General features: G+C 43.6%; 1 protein-coding gene across 1 annotated transcript in view; it reads right to left on the bottom strand.

Annotated features, from left to right (window-relative positions):
• Positions 1-16,396: 16,396 nt before the first annotated feature.
• Positions 16,397-25,271, bottom strand: part of COX16 (cytochrome c oxidase assembly factor COX16) — a 48,942-nt gene continuing 40,067 nt past the window's right edge. The window contains exons 3-4 of the mRNA XM_066610107.1: positions 24,705-24,767; positions 16,397-16,516 (exon numbers count right to left, since the gene is read on the bottom strand). Of these exons, the coding sequence (XP_066466204.1) occupies positions 16,424-16,516; positions 24,705-24,767 (156 nt within the window). The 3' untranslated portion in view covers positions 16,397-16,423. The remainder of the gene's footprint in view (positions 16,517-24,704; positions 24,768-25,271) is intronic.

Genomic DNA, 25,271 nt, shown 5'->3' with positions numbered 1-25,271 from the left:
GAGGAGTTTCAGTGTGATTGGGGGTTTCTGGTGGGAGGAAATCATAGTAAGTGGTCTTGATTATAAAGTGAAAAAACAGCCTGATTTTAATGGATGTAAGAGCTGGATATCAAATGAAAGGTAACAGTAGATTTGTTTGTTTGTTTGCTTGCTTGCTTGCTTGCTTGTTTGTTCAATTTTTACCCCACCTTTCTCCCCGAAGGTTGATTGATCAATTACCCTAGGATTAATATCAAAGGTTTAGAGGAAGTTTAGCTTCAATGGAGCTAAACAGTTTTGTGATCCTGCTGGACTTGGCAGGTTCATTCTAATTTGTAAGAGTTGTAAAGAGAGAGAGAGAGAGAGAGAGAGAGAGAGAGAGAGAGTCTATCAAGTACAGAATAGCAACATACTGAATTGTGGCTCCAAAGCACACATGCCAGCATACATTTCAGTTCTCCATGCTATCTAATTTAACAGGATATAAGTTGGTTCCAAACCATAAACCTTAGAGTCTAACTAATTAAATGCCTGTATACTTGAGGGTATTGTGGGTAGCAACAGTATCAAACAAAGTAGCAACAAAGATAACGGTATCTCAGGAGGTCACTGCATGATTCAGTAGTAACCATGTCCTATGGTATCAAAAGGCCAGTAAGCTTGCTCATCATTTCCTCAGCTGGAAGGAAGCCCTCCATCTGATAGCATGGAAGATGGCTATGTGGTGTTAGATGAAGGACTAGTTCAAACATGCATGTATATCTGGATTTCTCACTCTTCGGTTCCTTGGCCTTCAATGGCTTGAAGCTCAACAAGCAGCCAACTCAGAGTCCCAACTCTGCCTCCAAACATTTCCAGTGTTGTGAGATGACTATGAAGTCCCATCTGAGGTGGCAGAGTGAGAACACTTAACCTTGTGCCTTAGGAAAAGATTGTGTTTGGCACACCCTACTTGCTGGAAAAGTGATGTGACCCTCCATTTTTACTTGGAGCTCTGGGTAGACTGTAGGGTTTACGAGTTCTCAGATACCGCACATTTGAGGGCCCTTGAGAATGCTGAAGTCACCCATCTGGGGTGAGTGGAGGTGAACAGCAGGTCCCTCCCCAAAGCATCCTATCACATCAGAATGCTCGACAAACAGAAAGAGGACAAAAAGCACACAGAAGATGAATTGCAAGGGGTTTTGTTTGCAGGCAGTCGGTCTTTAAACAGAATGTGAGGAAAAAGGAACATCCATTTCTGGGTGGGTGAATGATGAAATTTGTAACCTAAGGCAGCTGCTCAGCCTCCTTTTGTGTCCTTCCACTTCTTGCACAGAGGGAGAACAGTCACAGCCGTGCCGATGCCGCCCGAGGGATAAATAAAAGGCAGCCTGGTACATGATATGATACGTGTCAAGAGGGCATCATCAGGTTAACAGACTCTTCAAAGGGCATCCAGAGAGGGATTCATTGGAGGGTCTGGATTCCAAGGGAAGCCATTTCCACATTGTATTGGCAACCTTCAGTCTCGAAAGACTATGGTATCGCACTCTGAAAGGTGGTTCTGGCACAGCGTCTAGTGTGGCTGAAAAGGCCAATCCGGGAGTGACAATCCCTTCCACACCGGGAGCAAGTGCAGTCTGTCCCTGGTCTGTCTCCCTGGCTATGGGCCTTCCTTCTTTGCCTCTTTGCCTCAGACTGTTGGCCAAGTGTCTCTTCAAACTGGGAAAGGCCATGCTGCACAGCCTGCCTCCAAGCGGGCCGCTCAGAGGCCAGGGTTTCCCACTTGTTGAGGTCCATCCCTAAGGCCTTCAGATCCCTCTTGCAGATGTCCTTGTATCGCAGCTGTGGTCTACCTGTAGGGCGCTTTCCTTGCACGAGTTCTCCATAGAGGAGATCCTTTGGGATCCGGCCATCATCCATTCTCACGACATGACCAAGCCAACGCAGGCGTCTCTGTTTCAGCAGTGAATACATGCTAGAGATTCCAGCACGTTCCAGGACTGTGTTGTTTGGAACTTTGTCCTGCCAGGTGATGCCGAGGATGCGTCGGAGGCAGCGCATGTGGAAAGCGCTCAGTTTCCTCTCCTGTTGTGGGCGAAGAGTCCATGACTCGCTGCAGTACAGAAGTGTACTCAGGACGCAAGCTCTGTAGACCTGGATCTTGGTATGTTCCGTCAGCTTCTTGTTGGACCAGACTCTCTTTGTGAGTCTGGAAAACGTGGTAGCTGCTTTACCGATGCGCCTGTTTAGCTCGGCATCGAGAGAATGAGTGTCGGAGATCGTTGAGCCAAGGTACACAAAGTCATGGACAACCTCCAGTTCATGCTCAGAGATTGTAATGCAGGGAGGTGAGTCCACATCCTGAACCATGACCTGTGTTTTCTTCAGGCTGATTGTCAGTCCAAAATCTTGGCAGGCCTTGCTAAAACGATCCATGAGCTGCTGGAGATCTTTGGCAGAGTGGGTAGTGACAGCTGCATCGTCGGCAAAGAGGAAGTCACGCAGACATTTCAGCTGGACTTTGGATTTTGCTCTCAGTCTGGAGAGGTTGAAGAGCTTTCCGTCTGATCTGGTCCGGAGATAGATGCCTTCTGTTGCAGTTCCAAAGGCCTGCTTCAGCAGGACAGCGAAGAAAATCCCAAACAAGGTTGGTGCAAGAACACAGCCCTGCTTCACTCCGCTTCGGATGTCAAAAGGGTCTGATGTGGAGCCATCGAAGACAACAGTGCCCTTCATGTCCTTGTGGAAGGATCTGATGATGCTGAGGAGCCTGGGTGGACATCCAATCTTGGGGAGAATCTTGAAGAGGCCGTCTCTGCTGACCAGGTCGAAAGCCTTTGTGAGATCTATGAAGGCTATAAAGAGTGGCTGTCGTTGTTCCCTGCATTTCTCCTGCAGTTGTCTAAGGGAGAATACCATATCAGTGGTGGACCTGTTGGCTCGGAATCCACACTGCGATTCTGGATAGACGCTCTCTGCAAGTACCTGGAGCCTCTTTAGTACAACTCGGGCAAACAGCTTTCCTACAACGCTAAGGAGAGAGATGCCGCGGTAGTTGTTGCAGTCACCCCTGTCACCTTTGTTCTTGTACAGCGTGATGATGTTTGCATCCCTCATGTCTTGAGGTACTCCACCTTCTCTCCAGCAGAGACAGAGGATTTCATGCAGCTCAGTGACGAAAAGAAGGGAGGGGTGTTGGACCTTGAGCTCACTCAGACCAAGATCGTTAAAACCAGGATGTGGCAGAGAGACCCTGATGTCTGGGCCTGGTGAATGTAAACCAATGTAACTGCTGCACTTCTGATTATAATGACACACACCTGTGTGAGGTGGGAGTCCTGTGACTCAGGGTACAAGCGCTGAGTCACCTCGGCTATGGAGAAGTGGTGCAATGCACCACTGGGCAGCCAATCAGAGTAAGTCATAAGACTGTCGTGAGACGATGAGGTAACCCAATTTCTGATTGGTGGACTCCGGTATATAAGCTGACTGGTGCAGTCACTTGGTGTGGTTTGTCATGGTGGATGTCTATGGTGAAGTGCTGCTGGATTGAATACTGACTCAAACCGCTTATTGTTACTCTGCCTTGCTGTATACCTGACCTTGGACCGTTTGATGACTACTCTCCTGCCTGCTCCTTTTCAATACATGCTTCTAAAATCTACAAGCCTGCTGTGTCTGTGGCTTTATTTGGGACCAGTCGCTTCCTGTGTTGCCCCACTACGCTGCTGTTCTACTGTGCTGCCAGGGAGGCACAGTCCATCCTCTTCTGTCAGCCCGGCAAAGGGGACCTCGTGGCTGCCGTCAGGGATGTTTGCAAGCAAAACATTTGCAACAGCAGCTCAGGGGCTCACTGGCATCTTCAAATTCTGCCATGTAAGATTTGAGAAGAGGGGAAAAAGGGCAAAGAAGGGAAAGTAAGGAATTTAGATCAATTAACACCCATTCAAAAGGAACATGTAAGAAGAGAACACATCTGGACCCTTGATTGAAATGCCTCTTTTCAATAAAGTCTTGAGTTAGTTCACCCAAGCCACCTAAGCTTATTGATGTTGACAGAATGGACACATGCTCCTTTCTGTCACCTTTCTGTGTATTCCCTGAGTCCCTGGACAAGCATGACATCTGATGGTTGTGGAGGACCTCTTGGAAACGTGTGGGCAATGTTTGGTGACAGATCAGAAGCTCTCTAGTCTAGTGGAAAGGAAACCTTTCTTTACCCAGTGCATAATTAATCTGTAGAACTCCTTGCCACAGAACATTGTGGTGGCAGATGCCTTTAGAAGGGAACTGGACAGATTTATGGAGGAAAGGCCCATCACAATTTGCAAACCACAATGACAATATATGCAACTTCAGAGAGAGTCGATCTCTGAATGTCAGATGCAAGGGAATGGCAACTGGATACAGGTATTATGATGTCTTGAGTTCTCCCTGAAGCATCTGGTGGCCCACTGTGAGATACAGGAAGTTGGACTACATGGACCATTGACCTGATCCAGAAGGGCATTCTTAGAGGTAAACAGAGCTTCCTTTCAGGAGCTAGGATAGTTAATGCTTCACATCCCCAGCTGCCTTTTCTATGGCATCCAGTATCCTGACTTAGCATTTGCATCTGAACATATGACTCCCGCTAACAACCCAATCCTATGTATGTCTACTTAGAAGTAAGTCCCATTAAAGTCAATGGGGCTTACTCCCAGGAAAGTGTTGATAGGATGGGGTTGTAGAGGATCACAGACAGTCACTGAAACCAGTTCCTTCATTTACACAAAACTTTGCTCAACCATCTTTCTCCACAGCTTTTACACCACCCACATACTCGCCCACAAGTCTCTCTCTCTCTCTCTCTCTGCAGCATTAGGAAACAGAAACCTATTTTTCAAAACAAAGCAAACGGGCAAGCTATGATGTCCAGGCAGAAAAACAGGCTCTTCTGCTGGAAAGAATACATGGGAAGCTTTCTTTTCAGTTCTTCTCTTTTTCACTTGAAATCTACAGTCAGTTTCACAAAGCTGCGTTTGACTCTTTGCGAAGCCACCCTTTATGCCACAGTCCTTTTGTTCTGCAGAAGATGGTCTGCTTCCCCACTCTAAGTAATGCCTCTTGGAGTCATTATCATCTGCTGGTAATGAGTGTTGGATGATAATTCCGTCATTTAGAGAAGAAAGTACATTTTTGTCCTTTTGTACACGTCGCAGAGAGCATGATAAGATAACAAGCATCCAATGTGGGCTGGATGCAGTCACTGAAGGGATATACAAGTCCTGCTAATCCCGTGCTGCTTAGAAAATTGCTTAGATCTTAAAGGTTGTCTACAAATTAATTTGGAAGACTTCATTTTCCTGCTTTCAGGAGACAAGGATCCATTTTTCAAAAAGACCATTTTTCATATTACTTTCTATTCAGAGTGGGAAGTACTTGGGATTTGTACTTCTGCTGAGGATTTGCTTTCCTACATGAGACCAAAGGTTCAAAGGGGACGGGTGGTGGCTGGTAGGATTTTTTGTATTGTATTGTGTCATTTCTACTCTCATACGTTTGATGGCTGCTATTGTTTTATTGCTATTTATTGCTGCTTTTATTTTTCTGTGCTGCTAGGTTTTTATGCTCCTGTTTTATATTTTTATGCTTTTGCTGATACATTTATGACCATTCTAGCTGCTTTGCTTTTTGCTGTTTTATTGTTTTTACACATTGCTTTTTACATTTTTGTGTGTGTGTGTGTGTGTGTGTGTGTGAAACAGAGAGAGAGAGAGAGAGAGAGAGAGAGAGAGAGAGAGAGAGAGAGAGAGAGAGAGAGATTGTTTTTATGATGTATTTTTGATTTTATGTAAGCTGCCAGGGGCACCCATATGAGTGGGGGGCAGGGAAGCCTGGGTAAAAAATATATTAAATAAGAAAATTCACAGCACAAGTTTATGCATATTAATATGAAAGTAAGTCCTGCTAAATTTAACAGAACTTACTGCCAAGTAAAGGTATATAGAGTTGCAATCATAGGAAAGAAAAATGAGTAAAAAAAATTTCAGGTGGCTCATGGATCTTCATTCATTCATCCATCCATCCATCCATCCATCCATTTTCTTGTCATGGGTTGCGAGTTGATTCATCCTAGCGGCTTGTCCAACCATCTTAGGGATTCAGAAGATGGAGCTGATGAGTTCTGCATCATCAACTGGGGCCTCCAGTTACTTTCATACAACTATAGATGGCAGACAAGAGGAATGTAGTTTTATCTCTCCTTGAAGACATATACATTCATACAGTGGTTCCCAAACATTTTAGCACCTGGACCCACTTTTTAAAACGGCACTCTATCGCAGGACTGCTCAAACCCCAGATCCGCGGTTCAGACAAATCCATTTACCCGGTGAGCAGACCCTACCATTCCGCCCAGGCACCGCATGTAGTCCTCCATGATTGGGGGACAGGGACACTCTGGGCAGTCATGTCTGCCCGGACGTCCTGTCACGTGGCCTTGTGGGACACCAGGCAGTAGACATGACTGCCCAGAGCATCCCTGCCCCCGATCATGGAGGACTGCCCACGGTACCCAGGTGGAATAGAAAGATGCGGTTTGAACAGGGACCACTTTTCCATTGTGCAGTGGCAAGCTTGGCCACTACTGCTCTATCAGGAATCACCTATGTTTATAAGACTAAAAATGAATTACTTTACAGAGGCTCTAGCCTTTGTTTTTATCCTTTTTACTGCAGTGGGGGGTGCCTTCTGGTACATTTGTTGAGTTCTGTGTTCATTGGATCAGAACATTCCAGTGGCTTTACATTCCCCTTCTCCTGACCTTTGATAAGCGCCAAGGCATTTTGCCTACTCAGGAGTAAATGTGTGTGTGTGGCTCAGTTTTGCTTTCCATGGGGCTCAATACATTTTCCTTGTCAGCATGTAGGGGATTGTCTTCTCAAGAGTTGGCTGAGGTCTATGTTCACCAGATGGGGTATTCTGGTAGTGTTGCTTTTCCCTCAGCCTGCCCTTCAAAGTGGACCAAGGCATGTTTGTCTATTCATGAGTAAACATGCACAAGCCCTTCTTTCCATAGGGCTCAATACATTTTCCTCATCAGCTATCAGTCTTTCAGTTTCATGATCCATCAAATATCGTGTTGCGATCCACAGTTTGGGAAACACTGCACAAATATACTCTACAGCAGTGTTTCTCAAACCATGGGTAGGGACCTACTAGGTGGGTGGCGAGCCAATTTCAGGTGGGTCCCTGTTCATTTCAATATTTTATTTTTAGACTTGATGCTACCATGGCATGTAACTACATTTGGGGAAATGTCACAGATCTGTACTTTTAACAGGCTACTATGAAGATGCTTTTAACAATGATAGTCAATGGGACTTACTCCTGGATAAGTGTGGTTAGGATTACAGCCTAGGATTGTTAAAAAATTTTCCTGCTTGATGATGCCACTTCTGGTCATGACATCACTTCCGGTGGGTCCTGACAGATTCTCATTGTAAAAAATGGGTCCCGGTGCTAAATGAATGAGAACCACTGCTCTACAGAAACTGAAAACACTGGCCTGAGAATAAAACAAACCAATCACAAATATTTAAACTGAATAAGCATATACTTTATGGATGACTTTGAGTCTAGATTTTAAGTATTCTTCACTTGGAATCTGGTTTTGCAGAAGGCTGTCTTCTATTTCTGTTTAGCATCATCAACACAGGCCTACAAAACAAACACCTTTCGTTTTCAGTTGCCCTGGATGTTTGAACTAATGTGTGTAGGCCTGTTCAGTAGTAGTAGTAGTAGTAGCAGCAGCAGCAGCAGCAGAAGTAGTGCCATTAACTCCTTTTACAAAAATAAATGTACAGGCGTGTGCTGCTTAACGACCTTCTGCTTAATGACAGGCTGCATATACGACAGTGGTCAAAGCACAACACAGAGGCTCTTAATAAGACAATCATGTCTCCCATAGCCTCCAGCAGAGTGTCTGTTTACACAACAAAGAGGCTGTTAATGCCAAGAAGAGGCAATCTATCTCCAGTAGCCTGTACAGCCAGCTAGTATCTGGCAGGGTCTGTTTACACAACAGAGGCACTAGATTGGGCTGAATGTTCACTTAACAACCTAATCACATAACGGCAGAGTGTATTGGAATCATGGAAGATCTGGCGAGGAGGTAGAATGTGGTGTCAGCAGTAGTCCCTTTAAGGGTTAAGGCTTGGGCTTTACTGCAAAGGGTGTGCTGCACAGCTACAGCCACTAGAGGCAATGAGGTCCCTCGTAATATAAGGAGCACCTGATACAGGAAGGGTTTGTGGGTTGTAGTGGAGAGTGGAGGAGGGGAAGGAGACTTGCTTGCTGACTGAACAGATGAACTTTGTGGCTAACTGACCTACTGGACTGCTAACTTACAGACTGACTTATGGCTCTGTGTTTTGGAATGACCTTTGGCTAACTGACTTACTGGCTATTGACTCACGGACTGTCTCACGACTCTGCTAACGAACCAACGGACTGGCTAATGATGTACTGGACTTTTGGACTGGCTCACTAACTAACGGGCTGCTCAAACAGACTGCTGGGTGGAGGAGAGCTAAGGTGCAGCTGCTGTATCTGGAAGGACTGCTGCTTGGAGAGCTGGGACCCTGCAGACTTACAGGCAAGCCACCTACTGGTCTCCTGCCTGCTGGTACTGGCAGATCTTGCTGTAGTCAAGCTGGGGGAACTAATTAGCCATAAAGTGGGCATAGGATCCCTAGGCAAGGCTCAGAACAGGGAGCTTGGCAGAACATGGGGGTCGAAGACTGTATCTCCAACTTTAAGTGAAGCATGCCTGTATTTCTTATATAATAGAGACTGTGGTGTATTGGTTCACATACTGGAGTAGAACCCAGAGAGATGGGTTCAAATCCCCATTTAGCTCACTGGATAGTCATGGGCCACTTGACCTAACTATATCATAAAGTTGTAATGAAGCTAGAAAGGGAGTATTAATGTACACTGCCCTCTTGAAGGAAGGGTGGAATAATAATGTCAATAAATAACTAATGTCAATAAATAACACAGCTGACATTAAGTTTACACATTCTCTTAATTTTGGCTTTAAAAAAAACAAAGAACAAAAACAAAAAGCTACATAAATAGGTTCACAAGGACAAACCAGTATACTTAAGAGTTGCGTCAGCAGTGCTTGTGTCACCCAGTGCGGGAGGCCAGCACATTATCCGGATGATGACCTCCTTCCATGCAGTGGGTGGGGCAATGCCCTGGGCAGTGGGTGTGGTGATGCATCATTGCCCCGCCCCCACTGGTTTTTTGGCTATAGCTTTTGATAGAATAGAGTCATTTCAACACAGTTTGTTTCATTACATTCTGCATGAAATTATGCATGATATATAACAAGATGGTATTATTTGAAAATACAGTACCAAGGTTAAAAATTTTGGCTAGTAGTGGTGTCACCCCCCCCGTGTGTGTCACCCGGTGCAGCCCACACCCTCCATACTCTCCTAGCAATGCCACTGATATATCACACAAGTTACTCAAAGGGTGTAATTACACTGAGTTCAACATTATTAAATGCTTTTGTACCCTGCTTTTTCCACCAGAGAACAGTTTCTGAATGCTTTCTGGTAGTACACAAGATCAGACCCCACTCACTGCAGCATGTACTTTCACACCATTCTCTTGTTCTGGATGCAAAGAAAAGCCATGTTGCTATTCCAGAAAGGGGAGGGGGGAGGATATTCCACCTCCTCAGCCCAGAGCAGTGACCTTTTTCACAGGCTCCGATGTGTAATCCAGAACCTTTCACTTCTGGGAGCAGGAATGTTGATCTGGGAAGCTGGTGGTTGGTGCTTCACATCACTCTCTGGCGCATACAACAGTTTTCTTCAATAACTCTACTGCCACATTTCATCCCATTTTACTTACTCATCCCTGCCACAAACATACACAGGTTGAGCAGGCTTCCATGTATTGAATGCTGCACTGGCATACCTAGGGGAGGATCAAGAGGGGCAAATGCCCTGGGCACCACACGTCCGGTGGTGGTGCCACCATCCGCACACCCCACCTACGCTGCCCTCCAGAGGCCTTCTGAGAGCCAGGGAGACTGCACGCTTTTTAAATATCACTTCTGAAAGTGACAGCAGAAAGTTTCCGCTGCCCTTGGAAGGCCTCCAGAGGCAAGTAGCTTTTCCAGCCCCAGAAGCAACAGTAAGGGGGAAGGCATTCTGTGGTCCTGACCCCAGGCTGTACAGGGGCCAGGATCACAAGCTGAATGCAGCCTTTTTAATCAGAGGAAGCGAAAAGCAGCTCTGCTACACTGTCCTTGCTGTGAGTATTGCCTATTATAAACACTTTGCACTTCTCTGGCCATTCTGGTTAGTGAGGCCAGTAGGGTGTTCATCACCATCACATCATGCAACTCACTGCCCCTTAGGTTTTTCCACCTCTTCAGATACTGTAATGGTTTTGGCACTGAGCCACTCCTGACATCTCTGTCCTGGTCAATTCCATTTAATCACATGAATACAGACATCTCATCTGCCTCAGGCTGATTTTAAATATATATTTTAATGAATTTCTGATGTGTATCTTCTCCCCCCCCCCCTTTTTTTCTTTTGGGTTAATAACAGAGAACCTACATCTCAGAAATGAACTTGTGTTTCCTATTTTTAAAGAAGTGCTTACAGCCTGCATACAGAATAATATTAAACATTTGTAGAGCATGCTCTGAATAGGGAAATTGTGTTCTCCTTACAACAATCCTGGAAGATAACAGTGCAAGCCTAGGCATGTCTACCCAGAAGTAAGTCTCACTGAATTCAGTGGAACTTACTCCCAGGTAAGAATGGATAGAGGTAAGAGTCAATCCCAAGAAGTCCTGATTGGCAGTTCGGTCTCTTTCCCAGTGCAAAATGCTTCCGCAATGCTTTCTGGTGTGATGCAGGATCAAGGAAGTGGGAGGGAGCCTCAGCACAACCCAGAAAATGCTTCCAGGAGTGCCATAAACTGCCCTCTAGCCCTCCAGCTTGCAGCGCTAAGGGGAGCTTTTTCACTTTTCCCCATATTTTTAAAGGGACTGATTTTTTTTAAAAGACAAATATGTGGGTTCTAACCCGCAGATTCAAAGGATGGACTGTATACTCTCTCTCACAATCATCCACAGAGGCTGTTACAACATAAGCAAACAAATGTAATGTTAAAAAAACTTACTGCATGAATTCATAGTCATAAAGAGAAACGGAAAATAGGATTAAATAAGTTCCATTCCAAACCCTGGAAATAGGAAGGCTGTTGTCCCTCGAACAGCCCTGAAACAGCAAATCATTAATCAGGCATATTTTTTTCTTTTAATTTGCACAAATATGAGAAAAAGCTGCACCAGGGCAATGCCAGTCTATCGTTCGTTCTCCGAGCTCTTACATGGGGAAAAAAAGCTCTGTCAGTTTGGCACCTTTGTAATCCTGCATAGAAAAGGCCTGTACAAGCTGTACAAAGGTGATATGAAGAGAGACCCTGTTCCTCTGTCAGCATCTTCACAATATCCCCAAGTGTCTGGAAATGATGCTGCCTCAGTCTGACTCAAAACAGAAACCCAAACTATTCCATCAGCAATTGCAGAACCTCAAACTATTCCCTTCTCAGCTGACTTCAGGAAAATGTGGAGCCGAATTAATATGGAACAGGCACAGAGGAACCTGAGCTTTACAGGAAAAAAATAGCCCAGCAGAACAAAAACAAAATTGGGACTCGGTGACTTGCCTGGTGACGTCGCTTGACTTATTTAAAGGTTTGTGGTTTCAGAAATTCTTAAGCAATGGTTCTTGCACCAAATCTTTTCTGTTAACTGTAAGCATGATGACATTTTATTAATGAAGGCTTCCTTTCTCCAAAGTCTGACTTCTTATTATGATCTATTGCCATGCAGTCAAAGACTGATGGCTTTTTAAAAATAGATCTTTAGGAGCAAGAAGAGAGGGCCAAACTGAAATGCGGCTAACTTTTTAAAGTATTTCCTGCATCCACCAAACGAGCCCCCTTAGTATCACCTGGGTTTCAAAACTGCTTTCTCTAGCTATTATCAAACTATTTCTCCCCTTGGGATGCCTCAATCTGCAGGTGAACTGTTGCACTGCTGTCACCATTAGGAGATGGGAAAGCAGTAGTGCCACAGAAACTGATGAAAGCCCTCTACAGATCAGTGCAAAATAACTCTTCAGCATATCAGAACCACTTGGGAGGACCAGTGCATGCTGCACCTGTAAACAATCTCTATTAGAGATCAACTGATGACATGAGATTGAGCGATTGGTTGCTTAGCTAAGCTTACAAGCCAACAGTGCTTCATGTTCTGCATTTCCCTGTAAACCAGGGGTGCCCAAAACCCGGCCCTGGGGCCACTTGCGGCCCTCTAGGCCTCTCAATGCGGCCCTCAGGGAGTCCCCAGTCTTTGGTCCTCCGGAGGTTTGTTGGAGCCCGCACTGGCCCAATGCAACTGCTCTTAGCATGAGGGCAACTGTTTGACCTCTCGCGTGAGCTGTGGGATGAGGGCTCCCTCCACTGCTTGTTGTTTCACGTCTGTGATGCAGTAGCAGCAGCAAAGGAAAGGTCAGCCTTGCTTTGTACAAGGCCTTTTATAGGCCTTGAAGTATTGCAAGACCTTCATTCATTCATATAAGTTCGTCTTTGATATATTCATTTATGTAAACGTGTGTAAATTTATTCAAATTTAAAATGTAAATTAATTCTTTTTTAACCCCGGCCCCCCACACAGTGTCAGAGAGATGATGTGGCCCTCCTGCTAAAAACTTTGGACACCCCTGCTGTAAACTAAAGTGCACTTACAAACAGGAAACCCACATTCCACATGGAATGGAATAAGTACAATACATGGTAGCCCTTCTTCAAGTCAGTGAAGGAGCTAACACTCAAATACAGCATCCCTATAAGGCAACATGTTCCTATATTGTAATGGATGGGCTCTGGTTCAGAGAACGCAAAGCATCTCAGGCTCAGTCCCTGCAATCTCCAGGTCAGGCTGAGAATATCTCCTGAGAATATCCCTAGAAAGCCACCACATAAACTATACTGATCTAGATAGATCAACGGAATGACTTCATAAAAGACAGCTACCTGCGCTCCTGTATGCTCTACTTTAGAAAAAAAATCATATAAAGTTAGACCTCAGATTAAATGAACTTAGGCCACCTTGAACCTCTCAGGTGAAATGTCTCATTGATTTCCCCATAGTCTATTTCTCCTCTTTCTTTCAAATCTAGGTTACCTCTGATTAATTTCAGAGGATGCACAAGGGACTGCCCTATTTCAGTAAAGATTCTGGAACTACTGAATTTCTTATGTCACAGAGGCACTTACTAAATGCCCTTACACAAAGTCTCACTCAGTTTTATTCAAGAAGGGTCCTCTTTAGGTAGGTAGGTAGATCAGGAGAATGCACTCGCCGTGCCAGAAGCATGACTAGAGGGTCTTCCACAGTGCAAGTCGGAATAATATCAAAATGTGTAGCTCAGTAACTAAAGATGTCCCCAAAGAGATCCCCTGATTTCCAATCAGGCATATGCTAGGAGAGATCTCTAGCGTAATAATAAAAAGGCCCCAGAGATTAGAAGCAGAATGCTTTCTGTGAGGACAGAACCACACTGACAGAGACAGTCTTCAGAAAAAGTGAAGGGGCTGCTTTCTATTAAGCCTCTCAAGGTTTCCTTTTACTGCCAGTACCCAAGTTTTTACTCCCTAGGCTCACAGTAATTATGTGTTATATTCTGCCAAGCTAGAGTTCTCAAAAGCCCAAGGCAAAGCAGCCAACAGGGTTTTAAACCTTTAAATTTCAGATCGCATTTGTAATTAAAACATTGTTCCTTGCAAATGCTCCATGCTACCTAGAATGAAATTTACTCAAATTGGCACGTAAGCTCCCAAGCAATGATCCATAGGAATCTCTAATGAAAAACTGAAGGAAATACCCGTTCTGTCCCCGAAGACACATGTACCACATAAAGCAAAATTCTCTGATACCATTGAAAAAAATGCCAAGAATAAAGGCTACTATGGTACCTGGGAAAGGATGCTACATCAAGTTCATTCCCATGTATAGCCCAAGCCAAAACAGGTTCGATACCAAATAAGTCCACTGTGATCGATGTTTACTCCATGGTACATGAGCAATCTTATCCACATCTAGAAGGAAGCAGGGCATGCATAACTGTGACACAACCCCCCCCCCCCCCAAGGAATGGGTGCAGTTAAAACACCCATCTAATCTGCTCAGCCAACAATGCAAGAACAAATTCAGAGAAGGCAAACTTGAATCCAAGCCTGAAGAAATGTCCATTCAAAACAGGCTGAATCTCTATCCGTTGCACACATACTAAACCATGTGGGAGCCGCTTCTACCATAGGTGCATGACTGTCTTCCAACCATACAGGTAGGGCAAATCCCACCAGCCTTTCCCATTCAATCTGGCAATTCCATGCATCTGGCCAGGTTAGCCTCTGATTAGGAAACCTTCATGATCGGCACTGCTGTCGCAGCATTCCCATACAGTAAGTAGCATGTAGAGTTCTTACAAGGAGAGGTGACTACCATTCAGCTAAGGGCCTCATAAGAAAAGGAATGAGTGTCCTATAGACAGATCACAGTAAAACATGAAGAAGATTAGCAGTAAATGACTAACAGAGCAGAGGCAGAAGCCTGCTAGTCATGACCTAGGCAGAACACTGTGGAACAGAGGCCTCTGTTGCAGCTGACGGGAAACCGCTTCCTTCAGAATTCCAGGGTAAGGAGCATGGTAGTCTTCATTTTTTCCCCTGAACTGCACTGTTCCACGTGCCTTGTGGTTAGTGGTTTAACATTTTTTTTATTGCAATCTCACGTTGTATTAAAGTGAGGCAGAACATAAACATATTTTAAATAAATGCAGAAAACACAGAATTGCATATGGACATGAATGAGCAGGGGACCACTTTTGGAACCAACCCCAGCCTCCCTAAACACACACACACACTCAACCAAAGACTGCCAGGAAGTGTTGCACCTCAAAATGTGGAGTTTAAAAACAAACACACCAGTTCTATAGCCTTATTGAGTGACTTATCACATGTCAAGTCTTCTCCAGATTTTGCACAGGGAAAATTTGCCTCTAGCAACAGCAAATTTAAGAGAACTGCAGATCACTGCAAAATAATGTGTGGCAGGCAGAATGAGCACTTTATAGGCCAGCATGGCCGCTGTGAGCTTCTATTTAGCCCCAAACCACAGCTGAATTTGATGGTACAATTATTTCATTGGGAACTGCTGAATGATGGCAGCTCATATGAGTAAAGAGGTCTCTAAGGGAGGGCCACCAATGAGGAGCTTGGAGTCCTCCAGGGATTCAGGTGTGACCTTCGCAAGTCTTCTGCTCCCCATTTAGACAGATTGGAATTTGTCCTGAAAAATGTTTCTTTCTTAGCCAGGTGGTTTGAAATAGACCCTGGGTAATGCTTCCTGAGCCTTACAGACTTATTTGAGGCACAGCTCAGTGATACAATACACACGTTACATGCAGAAGGTCCCAGGTTCAATCCCTGACATTTCCAGATAAGAAGGCTAGGGAAGACCTGCATGAGATCTTATTATTGTCTATTCTGAGCTGTTGCCATCTACAGTAGACAACACTAGGCTACATAGGCCAAAGTCCTCAGGAAAAAAAAAACTGCTTCATGGACATGCAGCACTGCTTTCTTCAAAAGAAAGTTATAAACATCTTTCAAAAAAGTAGTAATTCCTAGAACTTGCTGAGAAGAAGAGTATGCTGCAATGTATGCGCTACATCAAAGCACCCTCACTAAGTCACCACTCAGGTACAAATTTCCCTTGTGTTATAAACTTTCACTCTCCTAGGCCCAAATCCTAACCAATTTTCCAGCACTGGCATAGCTGTGAGAAATGGGTTGTGTGCTGCATCCTGCAGTTGGGTGGCAGTCAGGGAGGCCTCTTCAAAGTAAAGGAATGTTTGTTCCCTTACCTTGGAGCTGCATTGCCCTTATGTCAGTGCTGGAAAGTGGGTTAGGATTGTGTCTGTAGTCCTCCTAACACTGTCAATTGTATTTCTTAAGTTCCTGTGGCTCACACTCCCTTAGCCCACCTTGGAGTCATTGCTACCATGATGTCTTGCTGCAACATAGAAAGATCTGTTAACAGGGTGATAACTTGGACTATGCTCCCAGATATCAACTCATCGGTTAGTCAAGATTTTGGTATACAAATGAGTGTGTGTGGTATATTGACTGTCACTGGGAAACACACTTCAGGATCTTTATTTACAAGGCATTTGGCTTAGCCATTATATCAGATCAAAATAATTACTTCCTTGCCAGAATTAACTACTAGTTCACCAATTAATTGAAGAAGAGGAAGAAAAAACACACACTTTAGAAGAGTTAAGCTAAGACTTTGCTGCTTCTGCTGCTGCTACCGCTGCTGCTCCTGGAAAGACTTGGAATCTTCCCATGGCCGGGGTCCTCTGATGTTCTTCCAGTCATCAAGGCTGGAATCTTTCAACTTCTGTAGGGAAAAACACAACAGAAAAATAAAAAATATACTATACAAACTGGAACACATTACCTGAACATGAAATCTCCAAGACGTTCTTCAGTTTTATCTACGATATACAGGTTGAGTCTCATTATTCACCAGGGTTCCATTCCCAGAATTCACATGGATGGCAAAAATCGCATTAAAGCAAATCCATTTAAAAAACAATGTCCCTTTGCGAGGCAATTTAAAAACAGCCTTGCTTGTCTTTGTGATGTAAGACAGAGTCATTAGGCAGACAATCCAACAATCAGCCTTGCTCCAGACACTTAGAAAGGCTTCACTCCAAGCCAACAACCCGTCCCTTCACCCAGAGCAAAGTGATATCTTTCTTTTTCCACAGGTGAAAAATCCATGGATAATTAGGTTGTACCATGGATAAACCACTTGCATGACTGTCTCTCTACAACAGTAAGAAAAGCAGTTTTTTAAACTGTGATTTTAAAGGGATGCATTTTTTCCCCTTCTCCAGGGATCAGCACATTGCTTCTCATTTGCAGTGGCCATTCGTGCTGAGTCAAATCCGTGTATAAAAAATTCGTGTATAACAAGGTTGGACCTGTAGTAACATTTCCTTTATGAACTGCAGTACCAGTGGGAGTGCCCATCACACTGGGGCATGCAGCAATCTGGTGCTGGCACTAAGTGGGATCTGTCAAATTAGAGGGTCCAGGTACAAGCCTCCAATTCCAATCTTTTTTTGCAGCTTTTCCAGTACATTTGTTAATTTTTTTCCTGTCTCTTGCTTTTGACTTCACTGACTTCTAAGTGAAGCAATATTTGCATGGGATACCAGAAGAAGCACCCTTCTGCTGTTCCCAGGAACAGTATCCCTCTGGAGTGGCCTGGCACAGTGCCAGCACAGCTGGTATGACTGGACGAGGGGAAACCATGTGTGAATGCACACAGTTGTACGAGGATGTTTTTTGTGAGTTGGGCCCAATGGCCAGATTTAAACTGGGTTATGTGGCCTCCTCATTAAAACAGAAATAAGAGTCTTGTTGATTGTTTTATTGGCCGCATACCTTATACTTGTCTGCATTCTGGAACAACTGCTGAGAAGGCAAGACTTTCTAAAATTTAGGTCACAGCCCTATTGCACAGCACAATACATTGTAGCATAGTCCAGTTCTGCCTTTTCCTTCCCTCGAGATGGAGGGTTGGATGGAGAGGAGAAGGAGAAATAGCCTTAGATGGCAATAAAGATAACTGCACAATTTATTCTAAGGAAATTTCTTTGATTGTCATCTTAATACTGCATTAAACTTTGTATGAACAAGTTTCTGTCTTTCGCCAATACTAAAGAGGAACTTCTTCTCAAGACAGCTGAATAAACTGAGGTGGGGGTACAAACTATGAGAAATGATTCTTCATTTCTGCTGGAAGTTTAATGTTCATGCAGCCTTTTTTAGCAGATATATTGTCAACTTAAAAGAGAAAATAACTGAAACTCCCCCTCTGCTATGTCCTGCCCATTGGTCTTCGTCTATGGCAGCCATTTTCAACCACTGTGCCGTGGCACACTGGTGTGGTCCCCAGGTGTGCCACAGGAATTTGGTGGAAGGTCATTTATTAATAGGGACAATGGGAGATGTGAGCCCCCACTGGCAGCAAGGTGTGCCTTGTCAATTGTCAAAAACCTGGTGGTGTGCCTTGACCATTTTTAGTGCCTTGCCAGTGTGCCATGAGATGAAAAAGATTGAAAATCACTGGTCTATAGGTCAAACACTACAAGAGATCCTGAGCAGATGGAAGCAAAGCAGCAAAGAAAGATAATACTGCTAATGAAAATTTAAGAAAAAAAATCAATTCACTATAACAAATACTATGGATTAGAAATTAGGGGTACCTAAAAAATGGAAAGTTGGTCCTCATGGTTTGAAAATATCTAGATGAAGTTTCATAAAAGGCATCCACCTACAATGTTGGTATTGTCCCCTAGACAGTGTTTCTCAAAGAGAGCTCCTAGGAGCCCTGGGCTCCCTGAAAAACCTTTAGGGGTTCCACAAGCACACCATAAGGGGCCGTCAAATTCCCCTTGCCTGGTTTGGTCATCCCTCTCTCCCACCTTCCATGTTTGTTGCTCCCCTTCCTTGTTCACCCCGTTCTGGCTCTTTGCCAGTATTTGGTATTGGGCCTGGCACTGCACCACTCCATGCACATGCTGGAGCTCTGGTGATCCATGAGACCACGCATGCACTAAACAGGTCGCTTGGAACTCCTTTTAGGAATGTAAAGAGCTCCAGAAACCAACAGTTTTAGAACGGTTTTCCTAGAGATATTAAATATTCAATATGGGCAGGAGGTCTGGTTTAGAGAGTAGAGCCTCCGTTAGCCCAAAGATAACATCAGAAGGTCGCCAGTTCAAGGACACCGGCAGCTACCTGAACGGCTGAGAATGGGGAGACCTTGAAGCAGATGACAAGCCGAGCTGAGTGATTCCACCTGCTCTTGGTGTGAGCAAGAAGCATCTTGGCTGTCCTCCATTTGAGAGATGGAGCTGCTTGTCAGCCTGCGTGGGAGAACTGGAGGCCAGAAGTGAGACCAGACCAGGAAGATCCATTCTGAAATGGTGTTGGTTCTTGAAAGAGAGAACCTCTATGATTGTAAAAATCCCCTTGAGGGATTTAGAAACGCCTGCCTACGTAAACTGCCTTGAATAAAGTCAGAGGAGTAAGCCGATGACCAGAAAGTTATTTATCTATTTTTCCAAATGCGAAAAAATGAGTGAGTGTATAAACTTTCAGTCACTAGAGCAATAACAATAAAGGGAGGAGGAAAGTACGGAAGAACCTACCAAGTGTCTCCATTTTTCTCAGGTTAGTCATATAGGATGGGGTTCACCCCACCCCTGTCCTATTTAAATAGCAAATCTATTTAAAACAGTCAGAAAAAGGGTAGGAAAGGCAGTCCAAGTTGGGCCAGTCTCCCAGTGATCCAGCAACATCACCTTCTAGTACCTATAAGGAGGGAAGGGGTATTCTAAACCCCAGCAAAATTGGGGGTTGGAAACAAATGACCATGTCTCCATTTGCTACAGCCTTATACAGTCTTTATACAATGAAAACACAATACAAGTTCCTCTGAGTACCACTGACTGAAATAGATAGAGATAAGCCATGGCCTGACAGTATACTTGACAGAACTGACACTGTGGGGGGAAGTCTATGCAAGCCTCTGAGACAGGTGAGAATCCAGTAGAGGCAGGACTCAAACATCATCCTAAAGTGGGTTAGCTTATAGATTCATTACAAGTAAAGGATTGTTAGTTGCAAGGAGGAGGAATCACCTCTGTCCAGGGAGACCCTAGTGTATTTTGTACTTTGTAAGTCAACAGACAGCACAGAGTCAGGTGCCATGCAGTCACAGTGGCATTATACCATACTATACTATTTCAACTCAAAACAAAAGGACTCAGGAATTAATGACTTATTTTTGTTGCCTCTTCTCCAAGTTTTCAGAAATGTAGGACAGCCTTTTTTTCCCCATGAGACATTCTCTTCATAGGCAACAGTCCTAGATTCTTAAGGTTTCTTTATGAAATGTGTTGATCCACACATTTGCAGGTTCAGATAGAATGAATGAGAAAAAAGGCAGTCAATGCTTTCGCCAAGACAGAATCAGGGCAGGCCCCAGAGTCCAACATGCTTGTTGCTAAAGTTTCCACCTACCCCAAAGAAAGAGTTACCTGGTCTATCTTTTCCAGTGTAAATTGGTCTACATTTTCCTTAGAACTGTTGCAGTTTTCCCATTATTAATTTTCTTATAGGAAAACCGATGGAAAAATGGAAGAGACTATACTCAAAACACAAAAAATGCAATTCATTAGAAATTTTAAAGGTGAGACATTTGGGAAGTGTTCAAGCATGTTACTTCTGTAAGGCTCTGCTGAGAAAGGCACAAAACTGGCAGGAAAAAGTGGGGGCTAAGACATACCCAGCCTACTGATGTAATATGTAAATTTACATGTAATATGTAAATTTACTAAGTACCCTGCATTTCAGAGAATGAGATATATAAAAAATAGAGAGTTGTAAAAAAAGAGAGTTTAAAAAATAGAGTAAAAAATATAGAGAGAAAGAATGAAGAGTTTTCTTTATTATTTAAAGCAAATGGTACAATACGGGCAAATATATTCCATATACCTGCCTTGCTTTATCCCACCTCATATAATGGACCACAGGGTCTTAGCATAAAATTCTATGCTTTGCATTTTTACAATCAGCATTACAAGGTGCATCCCAGAAGTGGAGCTACTTTCCCATTAATTCTGGTGGCACACAGAAACAGCAATGATTTATTAGGCAAATGGGACAGCAAGGTCTAGCTAGCTGCATGAGAACATACATGTGTGAGCAGAATTCTTAAACAGTGGGGAGTACTGAGGGGGGAAGTAGCTTAGTCCCAGAACACGAGAGACAGACAGAACTCATGACAGACCTGAAAGTGCAGTAATTTGGTATATAAATATATGCGCCAACTGAAGCCTCGCTAGGGACCTTGAGAGAACATCAATATTGGAAGCAATGTTGTATGGATAAACAGAACACCACACACCTTATACAATGCAGCTTTGTAATTATTCAGCAGCAGCAGCTCCTTCTTGAAATACATGCCTCTAATACTAAGTTGGAACTGTCGTTTCCTCTCTCTATTTGCCATCTCCCACCTCCTGCTCAGTTCAAAAAGGAAGCTTTAAGCCAACATTCTATTCCGATATGGGTGGTGCTATCAGCACACTGATGTTCTACTTAGGTAAGGGGGTGGCGGTGTCAGTGTGAACGATGGTATCAATACAGATAAGAGCTATATTAATGTAAGTTTCTTATAAAGAGAAGCTAAAAAGAAAGTTCAGCAATCATCTAGAGCAGTGGTGTCCAAATTTTTTGGCAGAAGGGCCACATAATCTCTCTGACACTGTGTCAGGGGCCAGAGAAAAAAAAGAATTAATTTACATTTCAAATTTGGATAAATTTAAATAAATGAATATATTAGAGATGGAACATATGAATGAATGGAGGTCTTGGAATAGTTCAAGGCCTATAAAAGTCCTTGCACAAGGCAAAGCCAGCCTTTCCTTTGCTGTTGCTGCTGCATCACAGATGTGAAACAGCAAGCAGTGGAGGGAGCCCTCATCCCACAGTTCACATGAGAGGTCAAACAGTTGACTGAGAGCTGAGAGCAGTTGCATCAGGCCAGTGTGGGCTCCAGCAAGTCTCTGGAGGGCCAGAGGCTCATTGGAGACTGGGGCATCCCTGAGGGCCACATTGGGAATCCTCAAGGGCCGTAAGTGGCCCCAGGGTCGGTGTTTGGGCACCCCTGATCTAGAGGGTGTGAGGATCCTATCTTGATGCTGCATCTGCATCTCAAGATGCAGTATACGCATGCCCCAAGAGCCATAGTTTCTAGTCTCACTCAGTAAAACTGCAAAAATGGCACTGAAGAAGTTTTTCCCACAAGTGTACAAATGCAAGAGGGATCTGAAGGCCTTAGGAGTGGACTTCAACAAGTGGGAAACCCTGGCCTCTGAGCGGCCCGCTTGAAGGCAGGCTGTGCAGCATGGCCTTTCCCAGTTTGAAGAGACACTTGGCCAACAGTCTGAGGCAAAGAGGCAAAGAAGGAAGGCCCATAGCCAGGGAGACAGACCAGGGACAGACTGCACTTGCTCCCAGTGTGGAAGGGATTGTCACTCCCGAACTGGCCTTTTCAGCCACACTAGACGATGTTCCAGAACCACCATTCAGAGCGCGATACCATAGTCTTTCGAGACTGAAGGTTGCCTACTGAATACTGAATGTACACATTGGGGGGGGGGGGGAGTGAGAGCGAGAAACTTCCAGTTCTTGCTTCCAATAAGAACTGGAAGCTTACCTTACTGCTGGACCTTACTGCAGGACTGTCTATTGAAGAATTCTAATATTACTGCAACAATACTAAACAGTAAATATTTTCTGTTGAAAAGTTATATATAAATACGTACCTTTATTAGACTGTTGGAAATTTGCTTCTGACCTTTAACAAGGACTACTACTAAAAGTAGTAAGTCTATCTACTCAATAAATGAGAATGGGATTGAACAAAGTAGTTTCATTTAAAAAATTTTTTTACAGCAACTTTAAATATAATTTACTTATGCAGTAACAAGGTGTGGTAGATTATCAAACCAGCATGCATTCTACGTACCAAGCATAGATGTATGTTTCTGGCTTCTACTGGAAATCTTCCCTTTGCCACTTAAGGCCCAGTCCAAGTATTTTAAGAGGTAATGGAACTTCCACAGCCCAATATTCTACCCCAGGTATGATTTCTCCCAATGTTAAGCTGGTATCGATTGCACAGGAAACTTGCACAACCCTGTGTTTTTTGTCCATCTGATGCAAAATTACTAATTTTCAGACTTACTTGGAGAGCATCTTCAACCACACGTTTACCAATTTTGAGTTTTCTAATGTGCTAAGCATGTGGGGCTTGACTTCATGCCTTCCTTTGAGGGTCAGAGCTATTTAGAAAAACTCTTAGATACCAGTTTCTGGCAAGAGTGGGGCCCTGTGTGGGTGAGAACACATCGTCCATAAAAGAAAATTCCCTGCTTGAAATGAGAGAGGACTTTGACAGTAGCAGGCAAAATACTGAGAAGTTCACTATGAACTAATATTTTCTCTCATGTTTCATCTGTACTGTGGGGCAAGAAAATTAAATATGTCCAACATCTTGTGGGTTTATAACTCAACTTCAATGTATCTGCCTGAATCCTCTTGATGCCAAGGCACACTCAAATCTGGAACAATTCCCCTCTACTTTGAGAGATGTTCGAGTTTGCCCTTAGTGGATTACAGCAGAGCATAAGAATCCTTTTGCCACTTCTGTGCATAAGGTACAGCTCTTGTAAGAGTAACCTGACTGGACCTTTAATATTTTGCTATGCCATTTTGCCATCATTGCTATTGGTTTTCCCACAAGATTCAAACATAATTCTGGCAATTTAAATAGTGTAATTCAAGCAGCTACTTAAACAGGGTAGGGAGAAAGCACTGCATATCTTGAGTACACACAACATTCTGAGTCAAGTTTAAAAAGCGAGAGACATTCTTCTTTTCATTACACGATGATTCCTTCACATAAATAAATCATGGCAGAATTACAAAATGAACAAGGGAGAAAAGACAAAAGGCTCCCCAAAGGCAAACAGAACTGTGTTAATGGAATTGTGACTTATGGGTCTGGAGCAGGCATTTTCAGTCCACTTACTAGAATAACAGTTTCTGTTACCAGAATAATGCAGAATGAGTATCTTCTTAAGGACAGCAATGCCCCAGACTAAGCTATAATTGTGCGGTTATATTTTTCTCCGTCAAAGTAAGCTGATAGTAGATATCAAGGGTTTTGATTTTTTGAAAGGCTACTCTATAGAAAGAATATGCAAAAGTAGATGAGCACTGGGTTGGCATTACTGTGTACGCCTCTATTGCCGATTGCGCTCTGGGGTCTAGACTTAAACAATGAAGAGGATGGAAAAACAAGACAACTGTCCAAGTACAGAAAAAGGCTAAAGACCTATCCTTTTTTTTTAGAAAGGAAACAAAACTCTTTTCTAGTTCTAGAGGCTTACAAGTAATAATTAGTAGAACAATCCTAACTTCTTAGTAATATTCATATACTAAATAAATGAAAAAAATTTATTTCATTGCAAAGGTACATATTTCATATGTACATATTTCAATGTTGTGTGCTGGAGCCATAAAATCTGAAGTGCCACAAGCAGTCAGAGAGGTTGATAAATTAACAGCCGGTGTCACGAAGGCCATCATCTGGTTCTGCAATTAGCCACATGGATCCCATCAAAAAGGCTCGCAATATAAATGGAGACACATGTACATTCCAGCCGAGACCTGCAATTCTTTCATAAACTAACCACAGGAACAGTAAAATTGCATTTGCAGGTTGTACTTGGCAGACGGTCATCAAAGAAGGGGTGTGCCTTGCATGGCTTTGAACATTCAAAGCCCTTCTTTTGGCAGAAACAGTCTGCTTTTACTGGATGGCAATGAATCAAAGCCATGGCTGGTTTAATTTTAGTTATGGGCAGAAACACCATATTATCACTAGGGCAGGATGAAAAAGAAATTGCTTCAGTACCAGAGCAGGCAATGAACTATACCTCATATTCTGATTCCAGTGTCACTTGATTCTTTTTTATTCTCTCTTCCAAAGCTGGGTCAACCTGCAAAATCCATTAAAAGAAAATATATATAAATGTACACATTATCAAATGCATTGAAAGTTTGATGACAAAAACAAAAGGTTAGATTCTGAGTATTCCACAAATATAAATGCTGTTCATGCAAGCAGATGGGGCAATTTTTTGCCAATCACCACTTCCTGCTGCATTACACTCAGTTCTGGAGCAGATATTTAGGAAGTGCAGAGGGGGAGGGGCAGATGTGTACAAATTGTGCCCTCCACATGTGGATGAAATTCCATATGCAGAAGAAATACATAGTAATCAACTCAAAATTTTTGAAGATTTTCACAGCAAGAAATGCTTCCTCGATTCCACCGTAATGTGCACCAAGGGACCAAAAGAAGAGCTGAATCCCTGCAGGGTCTAATTCTATGTGATGGGCTGGCATAGAATTCCAACTGGCTCTTTGACTCATAGATTCTGGCAAGATCTGTAGACCAGAGAGGCTCGTGAGGAATGCTCCTCAGTGTGGAGGTTTGTGCT

Source organism: Tiliqua scincoides, chromosome 1 (genome assembly GCF_035046505.1).
Source record: "Tiliqua scincoides isolate rTilSci1 chromosome 1, rTilSci1.hap2, whole genome shotgun sequence".
In the NCBI taxonomy this organism is placed as follows: domain Eukaryota; kingdom Metazoa; phylum Chordata; class Lepidosauria; order Squamata; family Scincidae; genus Tiliqua; species Tiliqua scincoides.
The sequence above is the reverse complement of the archived record's forward strand: the minus strand, read 5'-3'. Positions and strand labels throughout refer to the sequence as shown.